We start from the raw sequence: 16,848 nt of genomic DNA, 5'->3' as shown, positions 1-16,848 counted from the left end.
TTGAAATGAAATGTTCTCTCTTGAGTAAATGCATTTATTTTTACATGCAGTTATACCTAGAAGGATTTTGTTTATACAATACGCAACATAAATCACAGCATATGGGGTACTATTTATCTATTAATTAGTAAATAACCAAATACATTTGAGATTTTCTTAGATGTGAGGAAAAAGTAGATGGAAAACTAAAAAAAAATTCATTTGTGCAAATATGAGTTTCTGATCTCACAGAATGTGTAAGTTTCTTCTTCCAATTTTTCCACTTTAGTAAGCTCATAAATTGTTACCATTAAATACAGAAAATCCTGTTGTTGTTTTTTGCATATTAACTCTTAATTTTGTTACCCTACAGTGCCGATGGGAAATGAGACAAGACAGTTTCTAATGCTTAAATGTCATGCCAAAATCAAGCCAAAGCCTGCTTTTTTCATCAAGGTTAGACCATTCCCAGGAGTGCTCCTTAGCAAATGACCTTGATTTTTGCCTTCTCCAACAAACTGAAAGAAACCCATCAGGAAGAAGAAGGAAAAACATGTAATTCTTCATGTCTAACGTTTTATTTGGGTTTGAGAGAAGCAAGAAAAAGACATTTAAAAAAAACTTCAACACTTAGTATGGCCTTTTTTATCTTTTACAGGGCGCCTTGCATAAACACTCATCACATTTTGTCTTTTTAGTGAGGAAGACAGCTAGAAGTGCGAACAAAACAAGTATATACATGTCAAAATGCTTACAGTATCTTAGTCTTCACTTTACTGTGGATTCACAGCAAATTATTGGTTTGTGTATGTTTGCAGACTGGCTCTTGAACACTCCTAAACTTGCAGGACTATACCTTATGAACTACAGGAAAATAAGATCCTTCTCCAGTGACAGATTACCAACACTTTCTGAAGTTATCACCAGACCTCTCCATGTACTGATGTATGCAATGTGAAGAAGCCAGTATTTAGGTACCTAATGTATTACTAAGGAAGTCTGCCACTTAATAAACCTGGCGAAAACACAATAAAGTGACAAGAGATTTCCAAGGATCCACCATGAAGGACGGTTTAGTATCACTCCTTTTTTAAACATCTTCGGTTGCAGAGAATGAAGCCCAAGCATTTTGGAGGCAACAGTGGTCTTTTTTTCCTTTCTCTATGAAGAAGGTTCGTGCGCAGCCCCTCTCACCACAGGGATGTCTGGTAGTTAAACTTGATCTTCAGAAGATACTTCAGATTTACCTGTGCTACATCATACACGATGTACCTGAGGGAGCACGGTTAAAGAAAACAGGTGGCACAGATGATCAAAAAATAAAAAGTTGCAAATTAAGCTGAAAACACAAATACCCTGACAATTTATTTTGTAGTGACTGCTGTTAGGACATAAACACAACCCTTCAACTGTCTCATCTTCAAGTCTTCACTGCTATAAGCAGTGCAAATGAGTCGATTTATGCATGACAGCTGGGTGAGCTACACAATGAAAAGTAGGTTAGACAATATTCACCTATTAAAAGATAGAAAGCTATAAAACTATGTTTCCATGGGTGAACTCACTGGTCTTTTACTTATTATACCTTACTTGTACTGCATGTTGAAAGTGACTTAACTTACCTTCCCTATTGTAAACCTCTCTTTGATCTTTGATGTGTAAATGCACCGAGTTGCTGCTATGTGACCGGATCATTAGATTTTGTATTAATGACAAATGAACAGTTACACCTAATGAAATGGCCGGTGACTGTAAGATAGAAATTTAACAAATTTTACTCACCTTTTAACTGCACAGATTATGTACAGACAAGCAGGTAAAAAAAAAATCATTACACATATAACCAAACAAACTAATATTAGAGGATACTCGTTGTACAGCAGACTTGTGTCATCAATATTAGTGTGGACTCCTTTTCCCAGAGGCACTTGCACTCCATTTAAAGTGACAGTGGCATTTGGATCGGGAGCAGTTCTACCCAAACCTGGAATAAAAAACCCCAAAGCGAATATTATTATATGCACGCACACACACACGCAGTTTTAAAAACTGACAGACAAAGGTAAATATTTCCTGCTGGGATGAATTTCATCGCGTTGTTAAGAACTACGCTGAAAAGCGTGGATCTAAATTACAGTTAGGGACACAGACTAAACAGAAATACAAAGCTTTAAGCACAATGTTTGCCATGTGAACCAAACACTTAGAAAAATAATACCAATTAAAATGCTGCAGCCCATTATGTCTCTCACCTTTAACACTGTGCTTGCCCTTAGGTAATTTTGTAATATGAGAAGCCTTCTTCAGTTCATGCCTGCATTAGTTAAAAAGGAGGTTGCATTTATTTACACAGTCAGGCCAACATTTCAAAGGATGAAATATATATTTTTTTGCATTCAGACCGTCACTTACATGTTTCCTAGAGCAACCTCGCCGAGCAGAATGAGGCCCACAGGATCTGACTGGGAGGTATGGCAGTAGTTTGCACTCTTGGACACCATGTCAGCAAAGTACACACCTTTGCCAAACATGTAACCAGTCTGGAGAAAATTAAGCAGGACTGTAATGTTATGCAGGACTAAAAACTAGAAACTATGGGTAAAGTTGGGGTATTTATTAGAAGGAGAGGTTTTTAATTCTTCACATCTTATCATCAACCTGGTTTCAAAACAACACTCACCACTGGGGCCTCTGGAGGGGCGATGCGGAGACCCTGAGACATAATACCGGCATAGTTGGTGGTTCGAGAGCCGTGCCACAATAGCTGGCGATTGTGCAGCTCCTCGAATGGACGGTATCGCTGGTGCTCTCCCTCTCTGACAATTTTAAATATCTAAAATACAGAAACACAATCAGAAGACAAACTAAGATTCCAAATCTAACCATTAAAATGAAGCGGTTGTCCTGCTTAAACCCGTTTTTACCAAGTTGATCAATCAATAAATTAATAAAAAAAAAAGAAAAAGACTTGCCTCTTGTACTTCCAGTGTGTACGTGTTGTGTGTAGCAGCGTGGGTGTTCTTAACGTATTGCAAGATGATCTCAGCTTCACTTGTGGTCTTGTCAACAACCTGTAAAACAACAGATGTGTCACATGCATTTTTTTGTTTTTAAATGTCAAAACTTAAATCAATCATCAGGGAAAAAATGAAATCTTGCAGACCGTTGATGATTAAGAATAAAACTTTACTCTCTAAAGAGCTGTACTCCTTACCTCAATCTTCGTCTTGAGCTTCTCATAGTTTATGTCGATGGGGTCTTTCTCATTGTCCTGGGCTCCTCCTCTCAGTAAGCTGTAAGCCACTTCAATATCCAACAGGTTGTCCAACATCTGAACTTTAGCCTAAACAGTGATGCATTTAAAGATCAACCTTTTTAAACTCTGCATTAGGCTTAGCAGCGACATGACAAAGAAAGGTCAAACTCTAGATTGGGCAGTTTATGAGTCCTTACTTGAATATAGTCCAGGTTGTTGAGCAGTGGAGGCTTCTTCATGCCAAAGTCATGAGGTATTAGGGTATAAAAGCGATTGGAGAGATCCAGTATCTGCGCCTCAGACACACACTCTGACACAGCCTTTAACAAAAGTAAGTTAAAAATGTAAACGTTGCATGATCAGGAGCTGCACAGATCTCATCCAACCACTGGTACAGAAGGACTAGTTGTTATGTCCAAAATTCATGCCAAACGATAGTATTAAAATGGATTTCAAAGCATTACAGAGTTATATAAAGAGGAATCCAACATAAATACTGATGCAACTCTCAGAGGAGCTGTTGACTGTCACTGACCTGCTGTACTTCAGTGAGGAGAGCATAGGCACTCTGGATTTGCCTTTTGCTCAGCTTACCGAGTGGCATCTTCTGGAGGTCAATCTGCAGACAGAAGAAGAATAAATGAGCCTGTCAAGTGCAAAAATACTGGTGGATGCCAGTGCTACCCCTCAGCATTCTAGTAGGTCCAGTATGGTATCAGTTTCAAAATCCTATGTTGCCTTGTTCTCGAGTTCTCACATTCACAACCTTGCGTTTCTATGCCAGCGGGCCCCCCCAGCAGGGTCAGCCTTTTACAGCTGAGGGGTAATAATAATAAGTAGTAATGCTCACAGAGCACTTAACATCATTATAAATTAACTAATTGCATTAGAAGAGTTATCTAATCTGCTGCTAAAATAAAAAGCACTTAAAATGTTCTCTTTGTGAATGAAGACGAGTATTCTCCTGAAATTGTTTAATTTCTTAAACATCAGTGAATTATTTTGATGTCTGTGACAACAGCCTAAAAAGTCAAAAACTAAAACACATTTATATTTATCCAGACGTTAATCCACAGCATCAGATGGGATTTATATATATATATATATATATATATATATACACATACTTCTTAAATTTGTACTTCTAAGTCAAAATATTACTGTATACTGTATATGTTTTATCCATCTGACTTGAATGAATGAACTTGCGAAAATGTGAAGTAAATACCACATCAAGCAAAATGGTAAAAATAACCTAAAGAACTGGAAGATCCTGATTTCAGTGTGTGGTAGGCAAGTCTTACCTCAAACTCGACCATGGCCTTCTTCATGCTCTCTACATCAAAGATCATCTTGATTAGCTCCTGGACAGGTTTGGCCAGCTTTGACTTGGTGCCAGCCGTGGCTGTCAGCCTCTTCACTGCCTCCTCATCCTGCACAGAAACACAAGGGGTCACTAAGAATTTAAAAATCCACAACATGTCAGACGAGATGTCGACTTATTACTGTGTGTGTGTGTACCTGTCCGTAGTCAATCTCCAGCGGGTAGAACTTATTGGGATATTTGGTGAAGTTGGACGAGCCCCAGTCATTGCCCGTCTTCTCCTTGTACACACCCAGGAAATTATCCAGAGCAGAGTTCTTGTCATGGAATTTGTCCAACTTGTTTCCTCCGATAGTGGTACCCACTCTGCCCCATGACCTGAACACCCAGTACCTACACATATGTCACAGAGGGAAGAGATACATGAGTTAGTGTCTGGATAGATAACATTTCCACGAATGGGGGGAAATGGTAAAGAATAGGCAAAACCTAACTGCAGCCAACACAAAGAGGTCCGATTACCGTTTCTGTACATCATCCTCAAGCAGCTGCAGTTTATAGTAAGAGTTAGTTCCTCTGACAATATCCACAAGACCGAGTGTAGCACTGTACATCTTCCCATTCTGTTCCAAGACATGGGCACTGTTCTCCAGACCTGGGAAAAAAATAATAATTAATTAAAATTGTGGGGAAAAAAAAAGAGAAATGAAGCATTTTCAGTCCATGGTACTAATGACTACCTGAGTCTGGATCCACAGCAGCTCCACCTTTGACTGTGAGTTTCATCTTCTTGGATTTGCTACCACCTGTAATGGCACAACTGTTTAATGTATGCACTAAATGTCACATTGTATACCGCCGCAATTGTTCTAATGCATTCATTCAGTATTTCCACATTAAGTGCCCTTTACCTTCCTCCTCCTTCACCCTCCCTGTGCTCTTAGTAGCCTGTGTTCCAGACTTGGAGGCCACAGATGGAGCCTGAGTTTCGACTTTAACCTCTGCCCCCCAGGGGGAGATGGCGTGCAGGGAGACCAGCTCCTGGAGGGCTTTGCCTGATGACTTGATGTCAGTGAGGAAATCCTCAGAGACCACACGCACGCCAGCGTCCCTTACTTCCTCCATCTTCTTACTCATCTTCTCCACCTCCTCTGTCAATACATGGCAAAGTTTGATGTTATATCATTCCTTTTCTTACTGTGAGTACTTGTGATAATTCTCTCTTTAACAAATCGTTACTCACTCTTGGTGCTTATACACAATGAGGCCTTGTTGACTGTGCCGGTAATCTTTCCACCGAGCTCTTCCACAACAGCTTTCAGATCATCCTTGTTCTTAGTCAGCTTGCCCACAGTCAGCAGCTTCATGCCAGTAAGAGGCTTGTCTAAGGGACAAAACACACAGAATAAAACATTTTGTTAATAACAAGAAAACTGTTAATAATTTTTTCATTGCATTTTGTCCGTGGTACCAAGAGGAAGGAAGATTTTTATTGTTTTAACACAGTTTTAAGTTTTTCTCACCTGAAGGTGCTCCCTGTGGCAGTGTCTCGGTCGGAGCGCTGGATGCACTCGGTAGTGGTTCTGATTTGGCCGCTGTCAGGGTTTTTGTGGGAGCCTCTTTGGGGTAAACCCTGTCCTGTCGCTTGAATTTGAATTTTTTCAGAAAAGAAACTTCGTGGAATTCCTAAAATGGAAAGAGAGGATATTTCAGAGACACAGAGCAAACAAGTAACTACAAATTAGTTTTATATAGCAGTTTAATTTATCTTCCTCAGTCCTGCTCATTGGCTAAGGCCACCTCATTTATTTACTTTTCATTTTCCCATTGGTGCCAGTACGTATTCTAGAAAGTTTCACAAACTCCACCAGGAAAGACTGTTGTTGGTGTCAAAAAGCTAAGACAGTACCACCACAGAAAACTTAGGATGACTCAGTGACTAGGGGAGGGGCTACTGCAAGAAATATAATACAGACTGACACATGCAGCCCACAGATTTTGTCCAGGGCAGTTATCCAGCCATAGTATTTGCTCCAGCTTGTGCTGTGCAGTGCTAACAGGAATGTGGACTAGTTGTTAAAAGGTAACAAAGACAAACTTGTTCTGCAACTGTGGAAAAGACGTCTACATATAGTTAGAATGAGATGAGGTGACCAACCTTGGGAATGACCCAGTCTTTGCGTAGGGGTGTTGTGGTTTTGAACACACACTTTGTCCAGGCAGAAATGTTTCCTGTGCAGTAATAGGCGTCACCCTTAAACACCAGCTGGCCCAGGCACTCCTTACAGGCCTCGAGAGCACCAAAGGCCATACCATCAGCCAGGCTGTCAACCACCTGCAAGTCCAAAAACAGTCGTCATCAAACAGAAGAACAGCAGCACTCCTCAGAAAATTTTAAGCCTCAACTGTATTCATGAGCAGTAAATGTAGAATCATCTCCTTTCCAATATGCTACGTTAGACACATAATAAAACAAGCTTCTCTTACATTGGTCTCTCCAGAGGGAACTTCCTGGCCATTTGCAATCAGCAACTCCTTCATATCATTGGCTGAACAATATTTTCGCAGCTTGTCCTTAATTCCCCAAATAAGCTGGCTTTGATTCTGCAGAGAAGTGCAGCCATGACACACACAAACAAATTAATGCAACATTGGAAATGATCAAAGTTTACTCTAACACGTGAGAAGTAACATTAAAAAGTACCTTTAACTGTTCTTCTAGCTTTTTCTTCTCGTCGTCTTCTTCTCTCTTCTGTTTTTTTGACGCTCCATCAACATCATCAGTTTTCCGCTTTCTGTGAGGACAAACATAACATTTCTTTAAAACTTTTTTTTTCCAGTTAGTTCAACAAGGACAAAAGGAAGGTGAAAAAACACCCAAATTAGCTCCCTAAATGAGCCTCAGAGGAACACAGGATAGCAGTCAAGATGAGGAACAACAAGCCTGAATCTGACACCTTCAGTCATTAAGCAGATCCAATTGGGCCTAATCAGTTAATGGACACACATAAACGCAAGTTGGTACATGTCTGCACAGTCCCAGGTGTCAGTGTTGATATCGTGCATTCTGCTCTGACGAGGAAAATGCTTTTAGCATCCTGGGAGACCAGACATGCACACGTGTTTCAGTTAATGACCATCCAAGTCTCAGACAAACCTCACTCATCAGACGACAGCTGAATCTATGGGGAGGAGGAGGATGGGGGTGGGGCTGCATATAAATCAATGTGGGAATGCATTTCAGCAACAGTCTGTTTGCTTTTTTTCTGAGTGAAGACGGCCAGTGTAAGAATAATACTGAAGAAGCTTTTAGATTCTCTGCTAAAATCATTGTAAACAGATCCGAGCTGCTGCAGACGGGTGAGTAATTTTCCTTCTTTAATGCATTTTATTACCACTCCAAGTTTGGTTTGCACCTTATTTCTCTTTTTAGGATAAACATGGAGGCCACCACAGCATTGTTCCAACTCTACACTTTCCAAAAAACAACAAGCAACTCCTCCCATCTGTTGTCCCCTTTTCTAAAAGCTTTCCAGAACTTTTCATCTGCTTCCGTTTCTAATGCCTCCTCTTCAGTGTTGCCTCCACCTGACGACTTGGTGATTTCCCCCAACGTGGCGTACATGGCGGCTGAGCTCGTCATCGCCTTTTTCTCCACTACAGGAAATCTACTGGTCTGTGTCGCTGTGGGCCTCAACCGTAAATTGCGCACCGTCACCAACTACTTCCTGGTCTCGCTCGCAGTTGCTGACATTTGCGTGGGCGCAATCGCCATTCCCTGTGCCATCCTGACCGACATTGGCATGCCGCGCCACAATCTCTACCTGTGTCTTCTCATGCTCAGCGTTTTGATCATGTTCACCCAGAGCTCCATCTTCAGCCTGCTGGCAGTGGCTGTGGAGCGCTACATCGCCATCTTCATGCCTTTCCGATACCAGGTCCTGATGACGCCTCGCAACGCTGTGCTGGTGATCCTCGCCACATGGATTCTGGCGTTTCTCATCGGACTTGTGCCTCTGATGGGCTGGCACAAGACGCCGCCTGACACGGGCTACTGTTTCTTCGTCCTGGTGGTGGACATGACCTACATGGTCTACTTCAATTTCTTCGCTTGCGTGCTCACTCCTCTGGTGATCATGTTCCTCATCTACGCCCAAATCTTTGTCACGGTTAAGCGGCAAGTACGGCGCATCACATCTGAGCAAAGCGGCAGAGGTGACGGACAAATCAGGACCGCGGCCAGCATGCGACGAGAGATGAAGACGGCTACTTCTCTCTTTCTGGTTCTTTTCCTCTTTACGGTCTGCTGGATCCCACTTCACATAATCAACTGCTTCCTGCTTCTCTGTCCGCGCTGCTATGTACCTCTTGAGCTTCTGCTCACAGCCATCATCCTGTCACACGCAAACTCTGCTGTCAACCCTTTCCTTTATGCCTACACCATGACGGCTTTCAGGGACACATTTAAAGCTATTTTTATGTGCTGCAGGACAGTGGTGGACAGAGAGGCTTTAAATGAGACCAACAGCGGGGATCAACGCTAGACCTGATCATAACTTTAATCCCAGGCTTCAAACCGAATAAATGATTGGCTCACCCCTCAGATTTGACAGCAGGGAGCCTCTTCTTGAGCTCTTCTTTGTCCTCTGCCCGCAGTGCATTGAATCCCTTCAGCTGAGCGGCGCTATACTCGGGCTTGAAAACCAGCTCCTCCCTGCGGCTCACGAAACACGCCGTGTGGTACCAGCGGTCAATAAGACCCAGCTGTGGCTTCTCGGGGTCCACAGTTTTCTTAGACACACGAATCTGATCCTGGAGGTTCAAATGGATCAAATATTTATGGGAAAATGACAAAGTTAACCCACCAGATAATTAAATAATTAAATTTAAACAACAGTTTTCAGACAATAAAAGCAGTCCCAAACCTTTTCTATTTTCTGCTCACAGCCTTTGCATGTGCTGCGGTTTGACTTGGCGTATTCCACAGCAAAGTCATTCAGCGTCTTCTCGCCTTTAGCGCCACCCTTCTGGTCACCTTTCCCTACAAGATCAAAAGTTTAACATATATATCTTTTTATAGCTGGTTCAGTTATATGTGATAAAACATATATCGTGATGAGTCTACAGACGTATAGATATATGCATAGGTTAAATCTGAGTTATGTCAGACCAACTACAATTGAAACAGCTGTCAGTTGTTTTCATTCAAATGGCTGACAGACTCAGTGTTCAGCTCTAAATAAGCCTACCAAAGCTTCACCTATAGTCTAGTCATCAGGAAACCCTTTAAAATATATAATACAGTGTTTGATTTTCTTTCCAAAGTCAACAACTGCTATAAATCCTTGTGACTGAGCAGGTAATTATGCTATCCTCTCATGATAAGGGCATTTACACTAAAGAATGAAATTACTTTATGATTTTTCTTTGCTGCTGCACTGATTGATTCTTTGATGAGGCAATGTTTAACCGCTGCTTAGTAACATTGTTACTCCTCCGATTGCCTATAATAACTAAAAGAAGCTTAAGATAACATTAATTAAGTCGTCCAACCATTTCCACGAGGGGTCACAGCCTAATAAAACTTAAGTACTGACCTCCTGCGGCGCCACCGCTTTCAATGGCCTTTTTCACCTTCTGTTGGTCATCCCAGCGGAGATCAGAAAACCCAGCGATATCAGCGGTGGACTGAGCTGATGCTCGCTGCCAGAAGCAGGAGAAGTGGTGCCAGTGGGGGACCTTCCCATCAAACATGGGAGACTGGAGAACAAAAAACAAACACAGATGTTTTACTTTACAGTGTAAAGCGTCTCTAATTGCTTCTTCCAGCTCGATGGTTATATGATGCCTCAGAAGGGTAATATTTTCCTGCCAGACTTATTTAATCATCTCTTTTCTTTACCAATGCCATGTTATGTTGGGCATTCAATCCATTTATTGCATGACACAAAGATACTTTGGAACTACTCTTAAGTTAAATCCAGGTTGTGCAAAATTTTCACAAACAGCCCATGGCTTTGAGACATGTTTTATGGACATCAGTATAAAAAAAATAAGATGTAAACATGCTGTTTTCTAGCAATGATAGTCCCTGGGCAGGTAACAAAAAAGAAAGCACGTATAGCAATGAAAATTAAATAAATATTGTATATTTAGGACAACACATTTTTAAGGTTTATATACAAAGATTCAAAAAATATTTTTTTTCTTTTACTAAGGCATACTTTATACAATGTGTAAACTAAAGTGGCTCAAGAATAGAGCCCTGTGTGACCCCTACATTCACAAAAAAGGTGCATGAAGTGCTCAAAAAGTACTTTACTGATTTGTATGAATTACACAGACTGAATGTGGCAGGTCTTTAGAGAGAAAAGTTGAGTGACCTGAGAATCTGGAGCTGTTCCATCAACAATGAGTAAACAGGCAGCCACATAAGCAGCTCTCCGACTCTTTAAGTGATTACCTCTCTGTGGGGCAGCAGCAGTTTCTACGCAGTGGTATTTCTGCTTCTGTGTGCTGTGATTTTGTTTCCCTATTATTTGTCTTCTGGGGTAGACAAACTCTGAATATCTGCAGCCTTCAAGCATAAATTAAATTAGCTCATGAACTGCAAGATGCATAATAGCCAGACAGAGACAAAAAGGCTCCGCGGCTCTTTGTGATGGACAGGAGTGCACAGACAATGTCAGCCATTTAAATGCTAACGAGGGCCTGATTCGGCGCAACTGAAACCACACCATAAGCTATATTTTCCTACTCTCCAGTCTGCTCCTACCCATCCACTACACCCGTACAACAGCCCGCATGCTTTACTCAGATAGCAGCACCCAGATAGCAAGCCAGTTAACGGAGCAGCTTTGGCTCCACACGTCGCCACCTTACCTGCACCATGATAGCCATCCTCAGCGAGTCTTTAGCTATGTTTTCTTTGCATTTTTTGCACGACGCGCGGCCACTTTTGGCGTATTCTGCCCTGTACAGCTTGTCCTCTTGTGAGTCAGCCATAGTTGATTTATTTCTTAATACTAAAACAGAACTACGCAAATTCACCACGAGCCGAACAACTTTCTTCGGGTGACGAGGAATCGCAACAATCAACGCACTGGCAGAGAGAAGCCCGCGTGCCTGCAGAGAGAAGAGTCACGTGGAGAGTTCTCACTCTGTCTCTGTTTCCCACCGCACCAGCGGCTCTCTCATCTGGGAAAACTACAGCTCTAAACTCGCAATCTCATTCTTCCTGAGTGAGATACGAGCGAGTGAAGGTGACAGTATGCTGCACATGCATACATCTTAAAGTGTGATTTTTAAGATTTAGACATTGAAATTTGGAGTTTAGCCTCTGAAGTAGAGTTTGTGATGCATAGTGTGCTACATGTGCTGCAGATAATATCGGTAATAAAGAGGCTATATCATTTTTTTTTAAATCACTGTGTATGCATACAAAATGTTTGCCCTGTGTCACATTAAGGCCTTCACTCCGGACCTGTGGTACCGGAACTGTGTGGTACAATGATGTTTTCATTGTTTTCATACATGTTTTAAATTCTTTTTCCTGCAGTAATGTCCCTTTTGGCATTAATAAAGTACCTACCTACACTAAAGACCAGAAGTGAATTAAGATCTAAAGGAAAATAATTCAAAACTTTATCAAAATGACACAAAATCCATTAACACATACCTTAAACATTAAATTACTAAAATATGCAACTGAATTGTGTAAAAACAACAACAACAACAAAACCTTTACAGCTTTGCTTAGATTTGCATCTCGACTTAACTTGCTCTAAAACACAGAAATTCTCTTCAGTACTCAAATCCAACAGATACATGAAAAACATTGTGACTATTAACATTATTATGATTAATGTATTATTATTATGTTTATTATATGATTATTATGATTATATTATTATTATATGATTATATTACTGTTATGCTTAAAGCTTTTATAAAGGCTCTTTTATAGACCATATATTTATATTTGATTAATTTTAGACAAAAATGTAAAACTAAACATATTTCTGTCCTGTGACAACAGTGAAACAGCATTCAGAGAGATGATGTTATAGAACCTTAATCGAAAAATTTAATGGAAAATAAAACCAGTATGTGATTGCAATCTACAATGTTTGTCAGGAAACCTTTGTTTATGTCTAGAAAAGGAGTGTTAGATACTAGATGAGCTAACTTCTGTAGAGATTATTTTATTCTTTTCGAGCTTTCTGTGAACCTTCCGGGTGAACCATCTTTCAAAATAGAGCATCAGTGAGCCGGCTGCAGAAGACCCGCGCTGGCTGCAGACAGAACTAATGGAGTCAAGAGCAATCGTCGTGAATATCAAAGAACGGAAGACACACCTCCAAGAAGAATACACCTTCCAAAAAAATAGTTTAATAGGAGTATCATGTCATTAACAATTAATAATACAGAGTTAAAAAAAATTAAAAGCACCCAGCTTTATGGTAATAATTGATTTTATTAGAAGAAACTGGACTGGTTTGAATGTTTTTGTAAAAATTATATTAAAAAAATGAAGTAAAAAGTTTTGCTGATACAGACGTACTATTCGCTGTGAACATTCCTATACTGTAACAACAATTAAACATGTCTTTGTTATCTATTTAAAAACTGCACAAAGTCCCATAGAGGAGCTTAACATTAATATTTGAAGTTAAAAGACAAACAAAATAAAGACTGACGTGAATTTGTGTCAGTTTGAATCAGACCTGCAATGTAAAACATTCCTACATCAAGAGAAATAAAGCATCTTTGTTTGATTTTAATAAATGATCAAGGTAAAAAAAGAAAATAAAAAGAAAAAAGAAAGTACACCATTTTACATATCTGGACATAATCCCTCTGGTTCTTAGTTAGGACCGAAACTTCAGTTGAACAACAAAATAACATCAACATGTGACATATTACACAGTGTCGTCCACAAAAACTAAGCCAAAGTGCAGAAGCAGAGTGTGAAAAACTAAGTGCACTCTTACTGTTTCCATAGGAATTAACAGAGTAAGTAGCAGACAGGTCTTGCTAATTAAATGCACTTGATTAATTGCTTGTCAGTGAGTATGAAGTAGAACCTTTGGCAGTTTGATGGTCTGCTGCATTCAGGTGTGTGTTAACACAATGCCAAGGAGCAAAGGCTGCCTATCAGTCCAGGAAGGTTTATAAAGAAACTTCCAAACAATTTGATGTCCATCATTCTATAGTGAGAAAGCTTATTCTCACTATTATATTATATATCTCACTATTATAATATCTTTTACTATAATGCACAGCATCATATTTGGCGAAAACATAGCATATCAGCACATGCACCTCATACTAGCTCTCAAGCATGGTGGTGGAATTGTTATACTTTGGGCTTGTTTTGCAGCAACAGGGCCTTGCAGTCATTCCTCTGTATACCAAAGTATTCTAGAGTCACATGTGAAGCCACCTTTGTGACAGGGAAAAATTGTAATTAAGTCATTGAACAGGAAAATGATCCCAAGCACAGAAGCAAATCTACAAACAGAATGGTTGAAAAAGAAAAGAATCAAGGTGTTGCAATGGCTCGGTCAAAGACCAAACCTTAACTGACTGAAATGCTGAAAGAGAGCTGTGCATAAATGATTGCCTGCAAACAATATTACAAAGACTGGCTGGCCAGTTTATTAGGGCTTAAATATGGGACTCTCCACCAATTGATCTTAGAAATGAAGAAGCTTCACGGATGAGAGGTGAAAAAGGAGTCCACTCGCTTTTCTTTCCAAGGCCCTTGGATTACCATGACCTGGATGACTGAGGACCTTCACATCGATAAAGTTTTACAGGAAACATTTACATCAAGCTATTGCTGCTAAATGTGGTTCCACAAGCTACGGATATAAGCGATCATCTTCCTGTTTTTGCAATTTTTCAAAATTATTTTGGGATTAAAACTAAAAAAAAGAATCAAACATTTGATATGATACGACATAGAACAACAAGAGCCATTGCTGCCCTCCAGGTGGACTTAAAGGAACACAATTGGAATGAGGTTTTTGCAAATGAAGATTCAAGTAGTGCATATGATGCATTCCTATCAACTGTAATTTTACTATATGAAAAACATTGTCCTTTAATGAAAATCACTAGAAAGCATCACAGATCAAATAAGCCATGGATCACAAAGGGGATAGAAGATGCATGTAAAATGAAAAATAATCTATATAAGAGATTTATAAAACTGAGGACAAAAGATGCTGAAATAAAGTACAAGTTATATAAAAATAGATTAGTAAATATTATAAGAACAAGTAAGAAAGAATATTACCACACATTATTGGAGCAAAGCAGAAGTAACACACAAGAAACATGGAGGATATTAAATAGTATAATCAAAAAGGGCTCAAAAAATAAGAATTATCCAGACTATTTTAAAAAAGATAAAGATATTGTGCTTGATAAAACTAAAGACATTGTAAATGAATTTAATGATTTCTTTGTAAATGTTGGCTTTAATTTAGCAAAAGAAATTCCAGAGTCAAGAAATAATAATGACCTAAATAAACATATTACTCCATGTTTATTGGTGCTGTAACTCATAGAGAAATAATTAACATTGTGAAGACATTTAAAAATAAAAAGTCCACCGACTGTTTTGGTATTGACATGAAATTAGTTAAGAGTATTATAGAATATATAGTGCAACCTTTCGCATACATTTGTAATCTGTCCTTTCGAACTGGTGTGTTTCCCTCACAAATGAAAATAGCAAAAGTTATTCCAATCCATAAAAACGGAGAGAGATGTCAGTTTACCAATTACAGACCTATATCACTACTCCCACAGTTCTCAAAAATTTTAGAAAAGTTATTTGTTAATAGACTTGATAAATATATAGAGAAGCATAATCTCCTAAGTGATAACCAATATGGCTTTAGAGCGAAAAAGTCCACTTTGATGGCAGTGATGGAACTTGTAGAAGGGATATCTAATGCAATAGATAATAAGGAATATACTGTTGGTGTTTTTATAGACTTACAAAAGGCATTTGATACAATTGATCATTCTATATTAATGAATAAACTAGAGAGATATGGCATAAGAGGGATAGCATATAAGTGGATGAAAAGTTACCTGGATGACAGATATCAATATGTTGAAATCAATAATGTAAAATCTAATCAGTTGAAGGTAACTTGTGGTGTTCCTCAGGGCTCTGTGCTGGGCCCTAAATTATTCATATCATATATAAATGACATATGTAGTGTTTCCAAAATGTTAAAATGTGTATTGTTTGCTGATGATACCACTCTGTATTGCTCAGGTAAAGACCTAGAACAGCTTCTGACTACAGTGGAAAAGGAGTTAAATATATTAAAAAACTGGTTTGATGTAAATAAGTTATCATTAAATATAAAGAAAACAAAATTGATTATTTTTGGCACTAGACAAATGAAAAATGTATCTAAAATCAGGGTTAATGGAATTGAAATTGAAAGAGTGTATGAAAATAAATTTCTTGGAGTGATAATTGATGATAAGCTGAGCTGGAAGTCTCATATAAATCATGTGACAACAGAAATGTCAAAAACCATTGCTATTCTCTACAAAACAAAGCATGTCCTGAACAAAAAATCATTATACACACTTTATTGTTCTCTGTTGCTTCCATATATGACTTATTGTCTGGAGATATGGGGTAATGCATATGAAACAAATACACTTCCTATTTTCAAGTTACAAAAAAGAGCTATAAGAATTATAAATCAATCAAACTATATAGAACCAACTAACATTTTGTTTATTAATCTGAATACCCTAAAATTTTATGATTTAGTCGAATATAAAATGGCACAGATAATGTATAAAGCACAAAATAACTTGCTTTGCCGCAGTATTCAGAAGCTGTTTAAAGTCAGAGAGAGTCAATATGACTTAAGGGGAACAGATGTCTTTAAAAAAAACAAGATAAGGACAAACATAAAGCAGAGATGTGTTTCTGTTAGAGGAGTTAACCTGTGGAATAGTTATGACAGTGATTTAAAAAGGTGTAGTTCATTTTCCTTGTTTAAAAACATATTTAAAAATAGAGTATTAGAAAAATATATTAATCAAGAATGAAAAGAGCAAAAATAATAATTCTGAAACTCTTGATTGTTTTGCTTTGATGTAGTTATCTAAGGTGGAAAGTTTTTTTGTTTGTTTGTTTGTTTGTTTGTTTTTGCTTTGCTTTGTTTTATTCTTTGCTTCGAGCCCTGTGTACAGGAGCTGCATGCAAAAGATTCTTTGTTAAAAGGGTTGGCGTAATAAGCAA

At 38.8% G+C, this 16,848-nt stretch overlaps 2 protein-coding genes across 2 annotated transcripts; one reads left to right on the top strand and one right to left on the bottom strand.

Moving 5' to 3' along the window:
- Positions 1 to 545: 545 nt before the first annotated feature.
- On the bottom strand, positions 546 to 11,673 carry parp1 (poly (ADP-ribose) polymerase 1). Its single transcript, XM_063495850.1, has 23 exons — positions 11,442 to 11,673; positions 10,157 to 10,319; positions 9,485 to 9,600; positions 9,157 to 9,371; positions 7,264 to 7,354; positions 7,047 to 7,163; positions 6,718 to 6,894; positions 6,083 to 6,245; positions 5,803 to 5,943; positions 5,471 to 5,710; positions 5,300 to 5,365; positions 5,082 to 5,214; positions 4,757 to 4,952; positions 4,540 to 4,668; positions 3,771 to 3,854; positions 3,433 to 3,555; positions 3,194 to 3,322; positions 2,952 to 3,050; positions 2,660 to 2,812; positions 2,392 to 2,519; positions 2,232 to 2,293; positions 1,849 to 1,963; positions 546 to 1,251 (listed from the first exon to the last, which is right to left on the bottom strand). Exons 1-23 carry the CDS (start codon positions 11,562 to 11,564, stop codon positions 1,170 to 1,172), a joined length of 3,045 nt encoding a protein of 1,014 aa, XP_063351920.1. The 5' UTR covers positions 11,565 to 11,673; the 3' UTR covers positions 546 to 1,169.
- On the top strand, positions 7,115 to 9,103 carry LOC134643504 (adenosine receptor A2a-like). The gene is made up of 2 exons (XM_063495906.1): positions 7,115 to 7,124; positions 8,172 to 9,103. Exon 2 carries the CDS (start codon positions 8,183 to 8,185, stop codon positions 9,101 to 9,103), a length of 921 nt encoding a protein of 306 aa, XP_063351976.1. The 5' UTR covers positions 7,115 to 7,124; positions 8,172 to 8,182.
- Positions 11,674 to 16,848: the final 5,175 nt, after the last annotated feature.

This window comes from Pelmatolapia mariae, linkage group LG15 (assembly GCF_036321145.2).
Source record: "Pelmatolapia mariae isolate MD_Pm_ZW linkage group LG15, Pm_UMD_F_2, whole genome shotgun sequence".
In the NCBI taxonomy this organism is placed as follows: Eukaryota; Metazoa; Chordata; class Actinopteri; order Cichliformes; family Cichlidae; genus Pelmatolapia; species Pelmatolapia mariae.
The sequence above is the reverse complement of the archived record's forward strand: the minus strand, read 5'-3'. Positions and strand labels throughout refer to the sequence as shown.